This window comes from Oncorhynchus masou, chromosome 7 (genome assembly GCF_036934945.1).
Source record: "Oncorhynchus masou masou isolate Uvic2021 chromosome 7, UVic_Omas_1.1, whole genome shotgun sequence".
NCBI classification, from domain to species: Eukaryota; Metazoa; Chordata; class Actinopteri; order Salmoniformes; family Salmonidae; genus Oncorhynchus; species Oncorhynchus masou.
In genome coordinates, this window is record NC_088218.1 from 13,332,553 (window position 1) to 13,351,754 (window position 19,202).

The following is a 19,202-nucleotide window of genomic DNA, read 5'->3' on the forward strand; positions in this document are numbered from 1 at the left end:
GGCGGCGCGTGGGTTCGCTTGCTTGTGTGACACAATTATAACAACTTTAAGCTGGTGGCTGTGGGGAATTTTATGGTCAAATAATACTATTTTCAAACTGCAAGAATTGAACTTCATGCATTACATTTGATTAATTGCATAAACGGTGCCTAAAAATGTGACGCGAATACTTTTTGGAGGGGTACTTGTTTTCCTGAAAGGATTTACCATTTTGAATTGCGTTTTGATCGTGGAGAAAAGTTTATTCTATCTTAATACATTTTTAGTTTTTCTTCTTTGATTTGGTGGAGTATTTCGTTCGCCCTCTCGTCGCGATTCCATGCAATCGTGCGGAGTCTCGCTCGCTGTTGCTGCCTGCGCTGCTGCTCGGAGTCTCGGCTCGGCTTCTGGTGGTGATGAGGAAAAGAAAATGGCGGCGGGAAAAGCCAGTGAAACCGAGGAGGACTTTCCGACGCTGACAGCCCAAGAGAGGGACAGCTTGGTCGGAATTGACAGGTCGGAGTCAAAGCCCTGCACACACCTCTGGTGTATTCGTAATATTCTGTACACGCGTTTGCCGTTTTTATACGTTAAATCCATTTGCACGGCAGTGCAAGTGATACTGAACCGCCTGTGTTGTCTTCTTGCTTGCAGCTCACTGTTTGGATTTCAGAGGCTTCATGAAGATGGCGCCAGAACGAAGGCCTTACTGTTGAAGGTAGCTCGCTAAGTTGCAAACACACAGGACCAGCCGGTCCTTGAACCACAACACTTGCACCTTCTACATTCTTGCCCACATAGTAATACGTGTAACTATGTTAAACTAACTAACATAGCCAGTCCACTCTCAGGTGAGAGCACGGACTCTGGTTAACCATACACCCATCACACGATGTGCGCAGAGCGACCCTGCGGCTACGCAGCGTTCCTACCCGACTTCTTTCCCTCGCAAGCTAATCCAATAGTGAAAATGAACGGCTTTTCCATTGCATAAACACATTTCAGTAACCCAACTGGCTATTTTCGTTATTAGGGTGGCCTTGCATTTATCTAACTCGTCAACCTAGCTATTTGTTTGTCACAAAGGCTTGTCATTTCAAATGTTTCTTCCAAGCTGGTTTGTATTGGGTGCAGTAGAAATGGCTAACAAGCCTGGTAGCTGAGTAAGCTAGCTGGCTGTGTAATAGAACATCTGAAGTACCTACTTGCGGGCTAGTCATTTATATTGATAATACGAACCACCACATGCTAACCTTTTAATTTAGCCTGCTAGCAAATGTCTAGCTAGTCCCCTGCTAGTTTGATAACGTTAACTAGCTTGTGGACGTGCGTTGTTGGGACCCTGGAGTTGGCCAGCTCATTCTGAATGTTAGCTAGTTAGAGATTCAATGGTCAGGGACATATAGAATTAGGCTTTTTACAGATAACATTACTGTGATGTAAGCATTAGGTAACGTTTTGTAGCCCGTTAGCCACATCTACCGAGTGTGATAAAGTGACCGAACTTGGTCAGAGAACTAGCTAACGTTTAGGAAGGCTACGTTGTTTTAATGGCGATTTAACGTTCTATTATGGAGTAGACGTCCCATGGTGCCAGGAAAGTATGTTTGCTTGCTGCACTGTGTATCTGGCTCGTGCAAAATGTATGCATGAATTTGAGCCGTTTTCGTGCCCCGGAGTTGGTGTTGATTGTGAAGAGCTCGACACGGGCTTTCGCTATGTTCCAACGGCTGCTAACTAACGTTAGCTGTTTGGATAGCTAGCTAGTCATGGCTGCTTGGGCCGGTCCAAGATGGCGGGACAGGGAGTAGTGACACCGAAATCTAGCTATGTGGTGAGCTCAATTAAAACATATATCGAACGAAATTGCATGCAATTCGTTGGCAGGTTTTGATTGACCCCTTTAAGCCGTGTGGCTTATGTTGGTTTGTTGACAGTTTTCATTGACCCTCTGTGGATGGGTCCCTTCGTAGCTAGGTTTTGCATCCCAGCATCAACCTGTAGCTAGCACATTGGACAGTGAACAAAGGACAAAGTTGCACACACATTTATACATTTTTGCTCTTTATGTTTAACTTTTTATTTTCACAGTTGGTGTTTACAATTGGAGGAAGCTTCTATCCCCATACTATGTTGCCACCAAAAAGAAGTGATTGGCTTCCCAGTGTGCTTAGAAAGTAGGCTTGCTGGCAACGTAAACAAAAATGCATATTCTATTGCAAATTCAAATCACTGGAGAGATGATGGCAAACTGGCCACACCACTATGCCAGCCAGTTCAAACCCTCACCAATTCAGCCATTCTCTTCTCCCTGCATTATTACCCCTGGTATTTTTTTCAGCAGCGGTGGCAAAGTTGGCTTTGTAGTGGGAGTGTGGCTAATGGAGCTGTGGCTAAATGGAGCTGCCGCAGAGACAAAAGTTAATTTCCTGCAATTCTACATGTTTTACCATGTGTCTGAGAGAAATGCAGTTTTAAAGCTAATTTCCTTCAATTCTGCACATTTTGCCATGGCTTATCCTGTGTTCTTACACTATTTGAGTGACTCAAATGTAACAAAATCAATGGGGACCTCATGCCATGACATTTTTAGAATTTGATTCTCCTCACCGTGTAGTTTGTATTTTGGTGAACGTTAGTTATCGAAGGTGATCTTATTTAAAAAATATATATATATATGTTTTTACATACTTTATCTTGGTTTAGTCGTCTTAATTTTACACTGAGAACGTTTAACATCCCAAATTATTAGATTTATTTATTTTAATAAAAAGGAATATGGGGGAAAGACTGCACTGTCTCGGCATTTAGCTGGGACTTTATACCCATGCATTCTGTCCACATTTATTATCTCCAAAGTGATGCAGGGGTCCAATGAAGGAATGACCCCGTTCTCTCTTCATAGCGGAGATACAGTTCATTTTAAAATGTCATGTCGTTTTTTAGGTCTCACTTTAAAGGTTGCTTAGATTCATATTGTATAGGTTAAAGGTACTCCTTATATCCCTACTTTGAGAAGTGGGTGGGCAGATGCTACCGGGATGTCACATACTGAAACCAGCCCCTTGCACTTTGGGGAATGCAGCCCTTGGCCAAACTGCCCCATGTAACATTACTAGCTACCCTACACCCTGGTATTCACCCCAGCCATCACATGACACACTCCTAGGGATGTGGTCAATTTAAATCTTGACATTAATGGAACATATTTTTCATGCGCTAAATGAATGACCCGTAGGCGTTTCTGCTGCATTGCACCTGGTTTTGCAATTCTTGCTACTCTCTAAAATTTGTATTTTGATGGAGCCCACCTCCATCAGCGGTTTATATTGCGCATTGACCACCAGGGATAAGTTTGGACATTATGATGATAAAACCAGTAGCATTATGTGAAGCTACTGACTCAACATTTCTTAGACGGTGTCACTTTATTTTTTGTAAACTGTGACCTTTTTCCTCAATTAGTTTGAGTTCCATTTGTATATCACTTGTCTCCTGATTTGTTTGTTTATTTTTATTTTTTTTGCTGTGAGGTGTTCTACCACTAATTATTTTATTCTATAGCTTTATTAGTTTTGAGTGTCTGCCCTGTCTGGAACGGTGCACAGTCGCTCTGTTGCACAGCTATCTACGCCCAGATAATGCAGAGTTCAACTCCACTGACAGAACTGGGTCATTGTATCGCCGCCACTGGATTAAGTGGCAACTACATAGAAATAGAAAGAGTAGAACTACAACGGGTCTTACAGTGAAATGCTTACTTATAAGCCTTTCACCAACAATGCAGTTTTAAGAAAAATAAGTGATAAGTTAAGAATAATTTAAGAGCAGCAGTAAAATAACAGTAGCGAGGCTATATACAGGAGCTACCGGTACAGAGTCAATGTGCTGGGGCACAGGTTAGTCAAGGTAATATGTTCATGTAGGTAGGGTAAAGTGACTATGCATAGATAATAAAGAGAGTAGCAGCCGTGTAAAAGAGGGGTGGACAATGCAAATAGTCTGGGTAGCCATTTATTTGATTAGCTATTCAGGAGTCTTATGGCTTGGTGGTAGAAGCTGTTATTAAGAAGCCTTTTGGACCTAGACTTGGCACTCCGGTACCTCTTGTCGGGCGGCAGCAGAGAGAACAGTCTACGACTAGGGTGGCTGGAGTCTTTGACAATTTTTAGGGCCTTCCCCTGACACTGCCTGTTATAGAGGTCCTGGATGGCAGGAGCTTGGCCCCAGTGATGTACTTGGCCGTACGCACTACCCCCTCTAGTGTGTTACGGTCGGAGGCCGAGCAGTTGCCACACTTGCGGTCGGAGGCGGAGCAGTTGCCATACCAGGCAGTTATGCAACAAGGTCACTCTATGGTGCAGCTAATTAGTCCCTAATCTATGGAGTTCACATGACCGGGCAGGGGTGCAGCCCCCCACTGGGGAGACAGGCCCAGCCAATCAGAATGGGCTTTTCCCCGACAAAAGGATTTTATTACAGACAGAAATGCTCCTCAATTTCATCAGTTATCTGTGTGGCTGGTCCCAGAGGATCCCTCAGGTGAAGAAGCTGGATGTGGAGGTCCTGGGATGGCATGCTTACACGTGGTCTGCGATTGTGAGGCCGTTTGGATGTACTGCCAAATTCTCTAAGATGATGTTGGAAGCAGTTTATGGTAGGGAAATTAACATTCAACTATCTGGCAACAGCTCTGGTGGATTTTCCTGCAGTCAGCACACATGTGGCGTTGTTGTGACAAAACTGCACATTTTAGTAGGTTTTTATTGTTGCCGGCACAAGGTGCACCTGTGTAATAATCATGTTTATTTAATCAGCTTCTTGATATGCCATACATGTCAGGTGGATGGATTTTCTTGGCAAAGGAGATTCTCAGTAACAGGGATGTAAACAAATTTATGTGCAACATTTGAGAGAAATAAGCTTTTCATGCGACTGGAATGTTTCTATGTATTTTTATTTCACCTCATGAAACATGGGACCACATGTTTGGGATGTGCACAAGTGTACCATTGAATGAGTGTTGCATATTAACTTCAATGCATGAGGATGACATTAAAATGAAGAAGCATAATAGCGGGTACTTCTGAGATTTTTACTGTCCCCCAAACAAGTACACAAAATTAATGTTTCATGCCACCCTCATCATGATCCTTTTTTGGGAATAAACTGATTTTAGATCAATGAATCAACATCCCCATCCGCACACACTTACAATAAATTGATTGCATACCCATTTGTATTTTTTATTTGTTCCAGCTGTGACTTTGAGCGCTACATGTTATGGAATCAATTGTGGTTTGTTTATTGGTATAAAATCGCATTTACAGCTTGTTTGCTTTGTCCCTTATCATTGTATTTGTGTTACTTTCATGAGACGTGTTGCTTGTTAGGAAATAACAGATGCATTGTGGGAGCTCATTACCAAGCACCAATATTCGTTCCTGCAGCATTGTGTACCAGTGCCACATGAGGCATCATCGCTTTACTGGAGTAAACCGCACACTTTCATCTAGTTTGTCATATGAACTTGAATGCTTGTTAAGCCTACTGTGTGGTGTGTGTGCGCGCATTCTCATAAAGCCTGAGCCGCAGCTAAATTTAATTAGATTGATTTCATCATCTGTGATGATTGTTAAATTCTGGGCTTGGCCTCCCTCAGCTGTGCTGTCTGTCATTTCTCCTGGCCCCTCCCCCTTTCCACTATAAACAAACCTCCAGTCAATCTGAATGGTGACGTAAGAAGGCGTTCGACAAACCAACATCCCCAAGCACTCAATCACGCTGAGACTATTCAGCTGTTCAAAGAGAAAGTACCAGGGCCCAAAACGTACTTTTTGGTCCATCAGCCACTGGCAGGTAGATAAAAAATAAAATATGAGGTCAACCAATTTATGATTTTTCAACGAAGATACCGATTATTGGAGGATCAAAAAAAAAACAATACCGATTTAATCGGCCGATTTTATGTAAAAAAAAAAAAAAACAAACAAAAAACTTTTAATTTTTTAAATTATTATTTATTTTAAGTTAATGACAATTGCAACAATACTGAATGAACACTTATTTTAACTTAATATAATACATCAATCAAAACTTTAGCATTGCCAGTGTAACAGTATAGCTTCCGTCCCTCTCCTCGACCCAACCTGGGCTCGAACCAGGAACACATCGACAACAGCCACCCTCGAAGCATCGTTACCCATCGCTCCACAAACGCCGCAGCCCTTACAGAGAAAGGGGAACAACCACTCCCAAGTCTCAGAGCGAGTGACGTTTGAAACGCTATTAGCGCACACCCATGCTAACTAGCTAGCCATTTCACATCGGTTACACCAGCCTAATCTCGGGAGTTGGTAGGCTTGAAGCCCTAAACAGCGCAATACTTGAAGCACAGCGACAAGATGCTGGCAAAACGCACAAGTGCTGTTTGAATGAATGCTTATGAGCCTGCTGGTGCCTACCACCGCTCAGTCAGATTGCTCTATCAAATCATAGACGTAATTATAACATAACTCACAGAAATACGAGCCGTAGGTCATTTAATATGGTCAAATCCGGAAACGATCATCTCGAAAACAAGACGTTTATTCTTTCAGTGAAATACAGAACTATTCGGGTGGCATCCATAAGTCTACATTTTCCTGTTACATTGCACAACCTTCAATGTTATGTCAATATTGCGTACAATTCTGGCAAATTAGGCGGCCCAAATTGTTGCATATACACTGACTCTGCGTGCAATGAACGCAAGAGACGTGACACAATTTCACCTGGTTAATATTTCCTGCTAACCTGGATTTCTTTTAGCAAAATATGCAGGTTTAAAAATATATACTTCTGTGTATTGATTTATAAGAGTTCCAAACTGCCTCTGGAAGCAACGTCAACACAAATGTCTGTTGGGAGCTTGAGAAAATGGGTTTCCGTGGCTGAGCAGCCGTACACAAGCCTAAGCTCACCATGCACAATGCCAAGCATCGGCTGGAGTGGTGTGAAACCCGCCACCATTGGACACTGCAGCAGTGAAGACGCGTTCTCTGGAGTGATGAATCACGCTTCACCATCTGGCAGTCCGGTTGACGAATCTGGGTTTGGCGGATGTCAGGAGAACGCTTATTGCCCGACTGCATAGTGCCAACTGTGAAGTTTGGTGGAGAAGAATAAAGGTCTATTTGTCATTGTTCAGGCTACATATGCACACTGAACAAAAATATAAACGCAACATGTAAGGTGAAATGAAATCATTTTGTGGACAAATTTATTTCCATCACTGTTAGTGAGCATTTCTCCTTTGTCAATCTATCCACCTGACAGGTGTGGCATATCAAGAAGCTGATTTAAACTGCATGATCAGGTGCAACCTGTGCTGGGGACAGGCCATTCTAAAATTTGCAGTTTTGTCAACACAATGCCACAGATATCTGCAATTGGCATGCTGACTGCAGGAATGTCCACCAGTTCTGTTGCCAGAGAATTTTAATGTTTAATCTCTCTAACATAAGCTGCCTCCAACGTTGTTTTAGAGAATTTGGCAGTATGTCCAACCGGCATCACAACTGCAGACCACGTGTAACCACGCCAGCCCTGTACCACCTCATCCGGCTCCTCTTGACCTGTTGGATCGTCTGAGACCAGCCACCCAGACAGCTAATGAAACTGTGGGTTTGCACAAACTGTCAGCAACCGTCTCAGGGATGCTCATCTGTGTGCTCATCATCCTCACCAGGGTCTTGATCTGACTGCAGTTTGGAGTCGTAACAGACTTCAGCGGGCAAATGCTCACCTATGATGGCTACTGGCACACTGGAGAAGTGTGATATTCTCGGATTAATCCAGGTTTCAACTGTATCGGGCAGATGGCGTGTATGGCGTCGTGTGGGCGAGCGGTTTGCTGATGTCAATGTTGTGAACTGAGTGCCCAATGGTGGTGATGGTATGGGCAGGCATAAGCTACCGACAACAAGCACAATTGTGTTTTATCGATGGGCTTTTTGAATGCACAGATACCATAATGAGATCCTGAGTCCCTTTGTCGTGCCATTCATCCGTCACCATCAGCTTGTTTCAGCATGATGATGCATGTCCCCATGTTGCAAGGATCTGTCCACAATTCCTGGAATCTGAAAATGTCCCAGTGCTTCCATGGCCTGCATACTCACCAGACAATGTCATCTATTGAGTGTGTTTTAGATGCTCTGGATCGACCTGTACGACATTGTGTTCCAGTTCCAACCAATATTCTGCAACTTTGCACAGCTATTGAAGGGGAGTGGGACAACAGGCCACAATCAACAGCCTGATCAACTCTATGCAGAGGCGATGTCACGCTGCATGAGGCAAATGGTGGTCACACCAGATACTGACTGGTTTTCTGATCCATGCCCATCTATTTCTTTATCTGTGACCTGCAGATGCATGTCTGTATTCCCAGTCATTTGAAATCGAAACGAGCAGTTCATGCTTGAAAACCCACAAGTCAGAGTTAAAGCAGTTGTACATGGAAGAGTGGGCTGAAATTTCTTCACGGCGACATGAGAGAAGGATCAATAACTACAGGAAGTGCTTGGTTGGAGTCATTGCAGCTAAAGGTGGCACAACCAGTTATTGTGTTTAAGGGGGCAATTAATTTTTCACACAGGCATTGGGTGTTGCATAATATGAAGTATGTGTGGAGTTAATCTATTAGGTTTTGATCTGCCCGCATTCAGTATAATTTATTTTGATGCAAAAGTAGAGCCCTTCAGAAAGGGGTAAATACCTTTTCACTGTGTGATTCGTTGTGCTTTGTGTGATTAGCTACGAGCTATGGCACAAAACGACACTGACCACAGTAACTGCAGCATTTATTGTATCTATAAATGTGCTCATGCTTGACTTTGAATTTTTTTATTCACAATTGCGAGTGAAATGCTTGTACTGTAGAGCCCTGACCACTTGCCAATATGGCTGGTGAAATAAACATCTTACCTGCCAATGCCAAAATCTACCTGCATTTGGCGGGGTCAATTTTAGGTTCTGGAACGTACCCCTTTTTGTTTTGCCATATGCGGTACAACAGACATTTACGCACGTCTCTCGTCTGGTCTGCGTAACACACAGGATGTAACCAAATGACTGGTCCCACAGAGGGAACTCCTTTTGTAATGGAGTTAGTGGCAGTACACAGATAGTATACCCACGTTAGGTTCTGTTCTTCCCCAGCCCATTCCTTGCCTTCTGAATGATCTAACACACCACAGTATTGCCCTCTATCCCTCAACGTTGATGAATATTGAGTAGGCCAAGGGCATACGTGAATCTCTTCACTCACTAGTGTTATTAGTTCACTGTCACAGCACAAACTCCCCTGAACTTGGTAGTCCAGTTGAGTGACAAGTGGACGTTCTATCCACCTCACCCTCCCCAAACACACACGGACACGCACGTTTCAGAGACAAATACCTAATGCTGTCATCGAGTTAATCATTGGCTGGTCATTATCAACGTTCTTTAAGTGTTCGATTTGCAAACAGTTTTGAATCGGTCTTGTTCAAACATACTTTTTTTCTCTTTCTCTCGCTTGGTGAGTGACTGATCTAAGAGCCACCCAGATATAGGGCCTAACTGTAAGTGACATCAGAATTGGCAACAGTGAATTAAACATGAAAAAAGCTAAGCGGATCTCTTAGGCAAGAGTCATTCCACTTGTGAGTGTTTGGCTAATATGCACTTACATTTAAACTACCGACTTCAACTGTATGTGGCTAAGGTGTATGTAAACTCAGTTTTTCACAATTCATGACATTTAATCCTAGTAAAAATTCCCTGTCTTAGGTCAGTTAGCATCACCACTTTATTTTAAGAATGTGAAATGTCAGAATAATAGTAGTGGGAATTATTTATTTCAGCTTTTATTTCTTTCATCACATTCCCAGTGGGTCAGAAGTTTACATTCTCAATTAGTAATTGGTAGCATTGCCTTTCAATTGTTTCACTTGGGTCAAACATTTCGGGTACCATTCCACAAGCTTCCCACAATAAGTTGGGTGAATTTTGGCCCATTCCTCCTGACAGGGCTGGTGTAACTCAGTCAAGTTTGTTGGCCTCCATGCTCGCACATGCTTTTTCAGATCTGCCCACAAATGTTGTATAAGATTGAGGTCAGGGCTTTGTGATGGCCCTCCAATACATTGACTTTGTTGTCCTTAAGACATTTTGCCACAACTTTGGAAGTAAGCTTGGGGTCATTGTCCATTTTGGAAGAACCATTTGTGACCAAGCTTTAACTTCCTGACTGATGTCTTGAGATTTTGCTTCAATATATCCACACAATTTTCCAACCTCATGATGCCATCTATTTTGTGAAGTGCAGCAAAGCACCCCCACAACATGATGCCGCCACCCCATGCTTCAAGGTTGGAATGGTGTTCTTCGGCTTGCAAGCCTCCCCCTTTTTCCTCCAAACATAATGATGGTCATTATGGCCAAACAGTTCTATTTTTGTTTCATCAGACCAGAGGACATTTCTCCAAGAAGTACCATCTTGTTGCAAACCCTAGTCTGGCTTTTTTATGTCGGTTTTGGAGTATTGGCTTTGCAGAGCGGATTTTCAGGTTATGTCGATATAGGACTCGTTTTATTGTGAATATAGATACTGTTGTACTTGTTTCCTCCAGCATCTTCACAAGGTCCTTTGCTGTTGTTCTGGGATTGATTTTCACTTTTCGCACCAAAGCACGTTCATCTCTGGGAGACAGAACACGTGTCCTTCCTGAGGGGTATGACGGCTGCGTTGTCCCATGGTGTTTATACTCACATACTATTGTTTGTACAGATGAATGTGGTACCTTCAGGCATTTGGAAATTGCTCCAAAGGATGAACCAGACTTGTGGTGGTCTACAATTATTTTTCTGAGTTCTTGGCTGATTTCTTTTGCTTTTCCAATGATGTCAAGCAAAGAGGCACTGAGTTTGAAGGTAAGCCTTGAAGTACATCCACAGGTACACTTCCAATTGACTCAAATGATGTCAATTAGCCTATGAGAAGCTTCTAAAGCCATGACATTTTCTGGAATTTTCCAAGCTGTTTAAAGGCACATTCAACTTAGTGTATGTAAGCTTCTGACCCACTGGAATTGTGATACAGTGAGTTTAAGTGAAACAATTGGTCTGTAAACAATTGTTGGAAAAATTACTTGTGTCATGCACAAAGTAGATGTCCTAACTGATTTGCCAAAGCTATAGTTTGTTAACAAGACATTTGTGGAGTGGTTGAAAGAGTTTTAATGACTCCAACCTAAGTGTATGTAAACGTCCAACTTCAACTGTAAGTGTGTGTGTGTGTTCTGCAGGTGTGTGTGTGACCGACTATCTGAAGGAATGTTCTGGTGCATTTCTTAGTTGCTGTTTGTGTATATTTAGTGATTGTGCTCTGTTTCAGAAGCCATGTCCTCAGAGGGCTGTTACTGAGAGTGCAAGGTAACACTGTTTATGGGTTTCTAGAGTTCAGCAGTAGTCCTCCAGGAGTGGGTGTGTTTAATATGTGTGATTAGGCCTCAGGCAGAGCCATCCCTGTGAGTGATGCGCATCTCGCTGTGTTTTTTTAATTTTCCAGTGGAAGAAGTCCAAATCAAAGCATGGTCCAACACACACAATGAATGGAAATCCATACCATCGCTCCCATTTATATGGACATTGATAACTGATTGAAAAGATATATATTTATTTATTTATTTGTGTACTAGTTTTGACCAGGGCATTTGAGGCTCTGGTTAAGATTAGTGTGCTATGTAGGGAATAGAGGGCTGTTTGTGACTCATGCCATGTGAGACTTCCTGGTAAGAGATACTGCTGTCTGTGTTCATGCTGAGTTTCTTCTTGCTTTATTTGTCCCCAGGCCGTTCGTTCCTATGATTCTCTCATCTTGAAGGCTGAAGGAAAAGTGGAGCCAGAGTTATTCTGCCAGCTAGGCCACTTCAACCTCCTCCTGGAGGAGTACGCTAAAGGTGAGTTGACGCCCCTCTTGAGCTCTCGCCCCCCCCCGTATGGACATTGTTTTGCGAACATTAAGTCAACATTTCTACATGATGTGTGGCATTATTCAAGTGTGTTAACTTCTGTGCAGCATCAGCGGGGAGCTAACATGATGCCCTCCAGACTCCCAGTGCAGCCTAAAGTCAAGTGGAGCAGGCAGGGTGCTTTCACACTTTAATAAGGTGGACATCGGCTGCACTGATAGACTGTTGAACCGTGAGACACATTTGACAGAAGTACCAACGGTAACAAAAATGATAGTCCCAAACCATTTTTCATGTTGTAGTATTGGAAAAAGTCCAGAGGTTTCAGTATAGCGTGCAACACCCATGTCTACTCTGGTCTTGGCACATGGGCTCCAGCCAACAGCTGGCAGAGTGCAGGTAGGCTAGTCTACCCAATGAGATTACTGTGAGAATATTTGTCAAATGGCAGTCAAGCATCGATCAAAACCCCTTGAAATGTATTGTATCAGAAGATCACCGTGCAGCACGATGTGAAGTTCATCTGGAGTTCCCACTAGGCACAGATGTCTATTCCACATTGGTTCAATGTCGTTTCATTGAAATGATGTGGAAACAACGTGGAGTCAACCAGTGTGTGCCCAGTGGGTTATTTCATCTGTAGCCTAATAAACTGCATGGTTTCTCAAGTCATAGTGGGAGGACCAAGCACCATATCATCGCATGACTCCCAAGTTTACTTCCATATGAATGTTATTAAAATCAGTATTTGTGCATAAAGGCATTTCCACCAGCATTTCTCGCATAATTAATTTTAGAGAAACAAAAAGATCCCGCCGTGTCGAAAGAACAAGTTATCTATCCATATTTATAAAATTGAATTGTGCATAAAAACAGTATGGTAACATGGTGTCTGTCACACTCTATTTCCTCCCTTTTATTTGTTATTTTTACCTAGTCCCCCCACCTGGGTTAAAAATGTAATTAAACTTAATTTCAGTTAGATGCAGTTGACCCCAACTTGACATTGCTGAAAACAAAGCTGGTCTTATAGCAAAGTTAGTTGGTGTTAACCTTTTGGTATGTCTGGTATTTAATATCCCTCTTCTTTCTTTTTCACAGCATTATCAGCATACCAGAGGTACTACAGCTTACAGTCCGACTACTGGAAGGTGAGAAAATACTACTGACGGACACACTTTGAAAGGTTCTGCATGCTTTGGTTTCGGCCAGCGCCTATTCAAACTGAACAAATGTGCTCACAAACTCCCTTAAAACCTTTCTGGGATATGTGGGACGCTAGCGTCCCACCTGACCAAAAGCCAGAGAAAATGCAGAGCGCCAAATTCAAATCATTTACTATAAAAATCCCACTTTCATGAAATCACACATGTAAGATACCAAATTAAAGCTACACGTGTTGTGAATCCAGCCAACATGTCAGATTTCAAAAAGGCTTTTCGGCGAAAGTAAACGATGCTATTATCTGAGAGTAGCACCTCCGTAAACAAAGAGAGAGAACATATTTCAACCCTGCAGGCGTGACACAACACAGAAATAAAAATATAAATCATGCCTTACCTTTGACGAGCTTCTTCTGTTGGCACTCCAATATGTCCCATAAACATTACAAATGGTCCTTTTGTTCGATTTATTCCGTCGATATATATCCAAAATGTCCATTTATTTTGCGCATTTGATCCAGGAAAACACCGGTTCCAACTTGCGCAACGTGACTACAAAATATCTCAAAGGTTACCTGTAAACATTGCCAAGCATTTCAAATTACTTTTATAATACAACTTTAGGTATTTTTTAAAATTAAATAATCAATACAATTTGAAGACTGGATGATCTGTGTTCAATACAGGAAGAAAACAAACTGACGCTACCTTTCTGGTCACGCGCCTCTAACAAACAGTACACTTGAAGTGACCCTCGTTTTGAACAGGGCTACTTTTTCATTACACAAAGGGAAAACCTCAACCAATTTCTAGAGACTGGTGACATCCAGTGGAAGCGGTAGGAACTGCAAGAAGGTCCCTTAGAAATCTGGATTTCCAATGAAAACCCATTGAAGAGTGACCTAAAAAAAACATCTGAATGGTTTTTCCTCTGCGTTTCGCCTGCTACATAAGTTCTGTTATACTCAGACATGATTCAAACCGTTTTAGAAACTTCAGTGTTTTCTATCAAAATCTACTAACAATATTCATGGCTTATCTTCTGGGGGTGAGTAGCAGGCAGTTAAATTTGGGCATGCATTTCATCTGGATGTGAAAATACTGCCCCCTGTCACCAAGAAGTTAAAAGACCTTCGCTTGGAAAAAATAGAGAAGGCGACAATAGCTCTGTTTGTCCCTCTTTAGATGCAGTAGCCAGTATACACTTCCTCAAAATAGTCAGAATTAAGCTAACTCAAGGTCTTTCATTTAATTTGGATGTTTTTGTCAGATTTTAGTCGTGTAATTTACATATAAGATGTTTGGTGCAGTGTTTCTCAGGTGAAATGTGCATGAAAACAAGTCGTCTATCCTTGATGACAAACACTTATTTGAAGAATTCCTATAATTGGACGAAGAGGCGTAGACTTTGGCTCAACTTCAGCTTGCCACGGAAAAAAATGTAGCGTGCACGGTTGACAACTCCATTGTGTCCTCCTCCCAGAGCGCTAAGAACCTTGGCGTGATCCTGGACAACACCCTGTCGTTCTCAACTAACATCAAGGCGGTGGCCCGTTCCTGTAGGTTCATGCTCTACAACATCCGCAGAGTACGACCCTGCCTCACACAGGAAGCGGCGCAGGTCCTAATCCAGGCACTTGTCATCTCCCGTCTGGATTACTGCAACTCGCTGTTGGCTGGGCTCCCTGCCTGTGCCATTAAACCCCTACAACTCATCCAGAACGCCGCAGCCCGTCTGGTGTTCAACCTTCCCAAGTTCTCTCACGTCACCCCGCTCCTCCGCTCTCTCCACTGGCTTCCAGTTGAAGCTCGCATCCGCTACAAGACCATGGTGCTTGCCTACGGAGCTGTGAGGGGAACGGCACCGCAGTACCTCCAGGCTCTGATCAGGCCCTACACCCAAACAAGGGCACTGCGTTCATCCACCTCTGGCCTGCTCGCCTCCCTACCACTGAGGAAGTACAGTTCCCGCTCAGCCCAGTCAAAACTGTTCGCTGCTCTGGCCCCCCAATGGTGGAACAAACTCCCTCACGACGCCAGGACAGCGGAGTCAATCACCACCTTCCGGAGACACTTGAAACCCCACCTCTTTAAGGAATACCTAGGATAGGATAAAGTAATCCTTCTCACCCCCCCCCCCCCCTTAAATGATTTAGATGCACTATTGTAAAGTGGCTGTTCCACTGAATGTCATAAGGTGAATTCACCAATTTGTAAGTCGCTCTGGATAAGAGCGTCTGCCAAATGACTTAAATGTAATGTAAATGAAAAGCTGAAACACCATTGCCAAAGCTCACAATGAACAAACACGTCATAATACAGTGGGGCAAAAAAGTATTTAGTCAGCCACCAATTGTGCAAGTTCTCCCACTTAAAAAGATGAGAGGCCTGTAATTTTCATCATAGGTACACTTCAACTATGACTGACAAAATGAGAGAGAAAAATCCAGAAGATCACATTGTAGGCTTTTTGATGAATTTATTTGCAAATTATGGTGGAAAAAAAGTATTTGGTCAATAACAAAAGTTTCTCAATACTTTGTCATTGCCAACAAAGGGTATATAACAGAGGTCAAATGTTTTCTGTAAGTCTTCACAAGGTTTTCACACACTGTTGCTGGTATTTTGGCCCATTCCTCCATGCAGATCTCCTCTAGAGCAGTGATGTTTTGGGGCTGTTGCTGGGCAACACGGACTTTCAACTCCCTCCACATATCTCAGGAGAGATTTTGTCCCACTCCTCCTCTTTGCAGATCTTCTCCAAGTCATTAAGGCTTCGAGGCTGACGTTTGGCAACTCAAACCTTCAGCTCCCTCCACAGATTTTCTATGGGTTGAGATCTGGAGACTGGGTAGGCCACTCCAGGACCTTGAAATGCTTCTTACGAAGCCACTCCTTCGTTGCCCGGGCGGTGTGTTTGGGATCTTTGTCATGCTGAAAGACCCAGCCACGTTTCATCTTCAATGCCCTTGCTGATGGAAGGAGGTTTTCACTCAATCTCACGATACATGGCCCCATTCATTCTTTCCTTTACGTGGATCAGTCGTCCTGGTCCCTTTGCAGAAAAACAGCCCCAAAGCATGATGTTTTCACCCCCATGCTTCACAGTTGGTATGGTGTTCTTTGGATGCAACTCAGCATTCTTTGTCCTCCAAACACGATGAGTTGAGTTTTTACCAAAACGTTCTATTTTGGTTTCATCTGACCATATGACATTCTCCCAATCTTCTTCTGGATCATCCAAATGCTCTCTAGCAAACTTCAGGCGGGCCTGGACATGTACTGGCTTAAGCAGGGGGACACGTCTGGCACTGCAGGATTTGAGTCCCTGGCGGCGTAGTGTGTTACTGATGGGTAGGCTTTGTTACTTTGGTCCCAGCTCTCTGCAGGTCATTCACTAGGTCCCCCGTGTGGTTCTGGGATTTTTGCTCAGCGTTCTTGTGATCATTTTGACCCCACGGGGTGAGATCTTGCGCGGAGCCCCAGATCGGGGGAGATTATCAGTGATCTTGTATGTCTTCCATTTCCTAATAATTGCTCCCACAGTTGATTTCTTCAAACCAAGCTGCTTACCTATTGCAGATTCAGTCTTCCCAGCCTGGTGCAGGTCTACAATTTTGTTTCTGGTGTCCTTTGACAGTTCTTTGGTCTTGGCCATAGTGGAGTTTGGAGTGTGACTGTTTGAGGTTGTGGACAGGTGTATTTTATACTGATAACAAGTTCAAACAGGTGCCATTAATACAGGTAACGAGTGGAGGACAGAGGAGCCTCTTAACCTCTTGGAGCGCCCCCCTACTTTGTGCAATTTCTGCCTGAAGACTTACCCAAATCTAACAGCCTGTAGCTGAGGCACAGAACCAAGGATATGCATATTCTTTATCCCCTTACACTGTGTATAAGACAGTAGTTTTGGAATTGTTAGTTAGATTACTTGTTGGTTATTACTGCATTGTCGGAACTAGAAGCACAAGCATTTTGCTACACTCGCATTAACATCTGCTAACCATGTGTATGTGACAAATAAAATTTGATTTGATTTCTTGTTACCATTTGAAAGAAAACACTCTGAAGTTTATAAATGTGAATTGAATGTAGGAGAATAACACAATAGATCTGGTTTAGATAATACAATGGAAAAAAACACGTTTTTTCTTTTTATTGTTGTATCATCTTTAAAATGAACAAGATAAAATTCAGATAGGATGATGGGGAAAATTTCAGTGAAAGATATAAGAGGACAACAGTACTTGTGCAAAGTTTCAGAATGATAACTTCCAAAATGAGTGTGCTACATGACATTTATCATGAAGTCACCCAGGTGTCCCACACAAGTAGCCCAAATGTACCCAAGTGACCAAATTGGTGAAGGTATACATTTTGAAACAAATGTAATTAATGATAAAATATATGGAAAAAAATGTATATACATTTACAGAATAACATGGGTAACTGTTTACACACTTTAAATATTTGGAAGACCCTCAGTCCTCTATCAAATCAATCTATTTATATAGCCCCAGCCTAAAACCCCAAACAGCAAGCAATGCAGGTGTAGAAGCACGGTGGCTAGGAAAAACTCCCTAGAAAGGCAAAAACCTAGGAAGAAACCTAGAGTGGAACCAGGCTATGAGGGGTGGCCAGTCCTCTTCTGGCTGTGCCGGGTGGGGATCACAGTGGTTGTAGAGGGTGCAACAGGACAGCACCTCGATTAAAAATGAACAGTTGAACCTGCAACAGCAGCAAGGCTGGGTGGACTGGGGACAGCAAGGAGTCATCATGGCAGGTAGTCCTGAAGCATGGTCCAAGGACTCAGGTCCTCCGAGGGAAAGAGAGCAGACTTAAATTCACACAAGACACCTGATAAAACAGGAAAAGTACTCCAGACATACTGACCCTAGCCCCCACCCACTTTGCCATATAACCCCACCAACTTTGCCAAAACTCTAGACAATATTCTGCTGCTGATGCCAGATGCCATAGCAGTCTCTTTCTGATGTAGAGCAGAGAGGTCAGTGAGCATGTGATTGGACACTTTATCTTGCAAACAACACAGCAACGCCTCCATGCTGTGCCCTTTTGGCCCTTAGGCACATCCATGCCTGCACAAATATATTTGGGCAGATGAACACTTGTGGCAGAAGGGACAGGGCTTGGTGCTGTAGCCAGCAAGCTCCTTGATGCTCCCTCTAATGTAGACTGATTGGAGGAAGCATGTGGGCTGTGTTGAGATGAATGGGTTTGCATTCTACGCAATACCATTTTATTTTTATGTATATATATTGTCTGTCTGTGGTCATTCTCATACAAACAAACAGACCCTCACTCACAATGACTAGCTAATGTGTACTTTACCCATTTCATTACATCTTTATATATTGCAAATAAAATTTAAAAACAATCACAAATAATATTTTATATTAATTTCAAACAACGGCATTAGCATGAGCGCAACTTACCAGTCCAAAACAATGTCATCTCCGTTCAAAAAATATGCCTCAGTTTCAGTCTTCAAAATGAAGTCTTCAAAAAGCAGATCTCTCACTTTCACAATGAATTTCCTCTAAAAATTGCTTCTACGTTCGTATATCTAGGATTAGCTTTCCTTGACTTATTCGTCATGATGTTGGATAAATAAACAGCTGAAGATGCAAGTCACCGAAATACTGCTGTGCGTAATAAGCTTTGCTCCTTCACAGTTGAATTGGCAATGGCGAAAGAACGGTCCTTACACCAGCGTTAAATGGAAAGGTTTCTCTTACAACAAAGAATCATGGGATATTGCCGTTTACCTCTGCTTATTTGTCTATCTACCCAGCTTGATTTCAAGACTATCAGTGGTCATTCGGTTAAAAGACAGTCAATCAACGAGACTGGTCATATAATTGTTGCACAATGGGCTCGTCACTTGTCTTCCAATTGGTTTTTCCGGGTCAATAGTTCCCGCAAAATGACCCATCAGGTTTGGTTGTGTTACAAACAAACAGTTGATTGCAAGGAAACCAAACATGACTGGATAAAGTCAGGGAAAGTCTGTCTATGTTACGTTGAAAATTGAATGACA

The 19,202-nt window shown here is 42.8% G+C and overlaps 1 protein-coding gene across 2 annotated transcripts in view; it reads left to right on the top strand.

Annotated features, from left to right (window-relative positions):
* Positions 1-19,202, top strand: part of LOC135543313 (lysine-specific demethylase 6A-like) — a 50,117-nt gene continuing 30,915 nt past the window's right edge. For both annotated transcript variants that reach the window (XM_064970487.1, XM_064970489.1), the window contains exons 1-4: positions 1-495; positions 634-697; positions 11,858-11,966; positions 13,080-13,129. In XM_064970487.1, the coding sequence (XP_064826559.1) occupies positions 320-495; positions 634-697; positions 11,858-11,966; positions 13,080-13,129 (399 nt within the window). In that variant the 5' untranslated portion in view covers positions 1-319. The remainder of the gene's footprint in view (positions 496-633; positions 698-11,857; positions 11,967-13,079; positions 13,130-19,202) is intronic.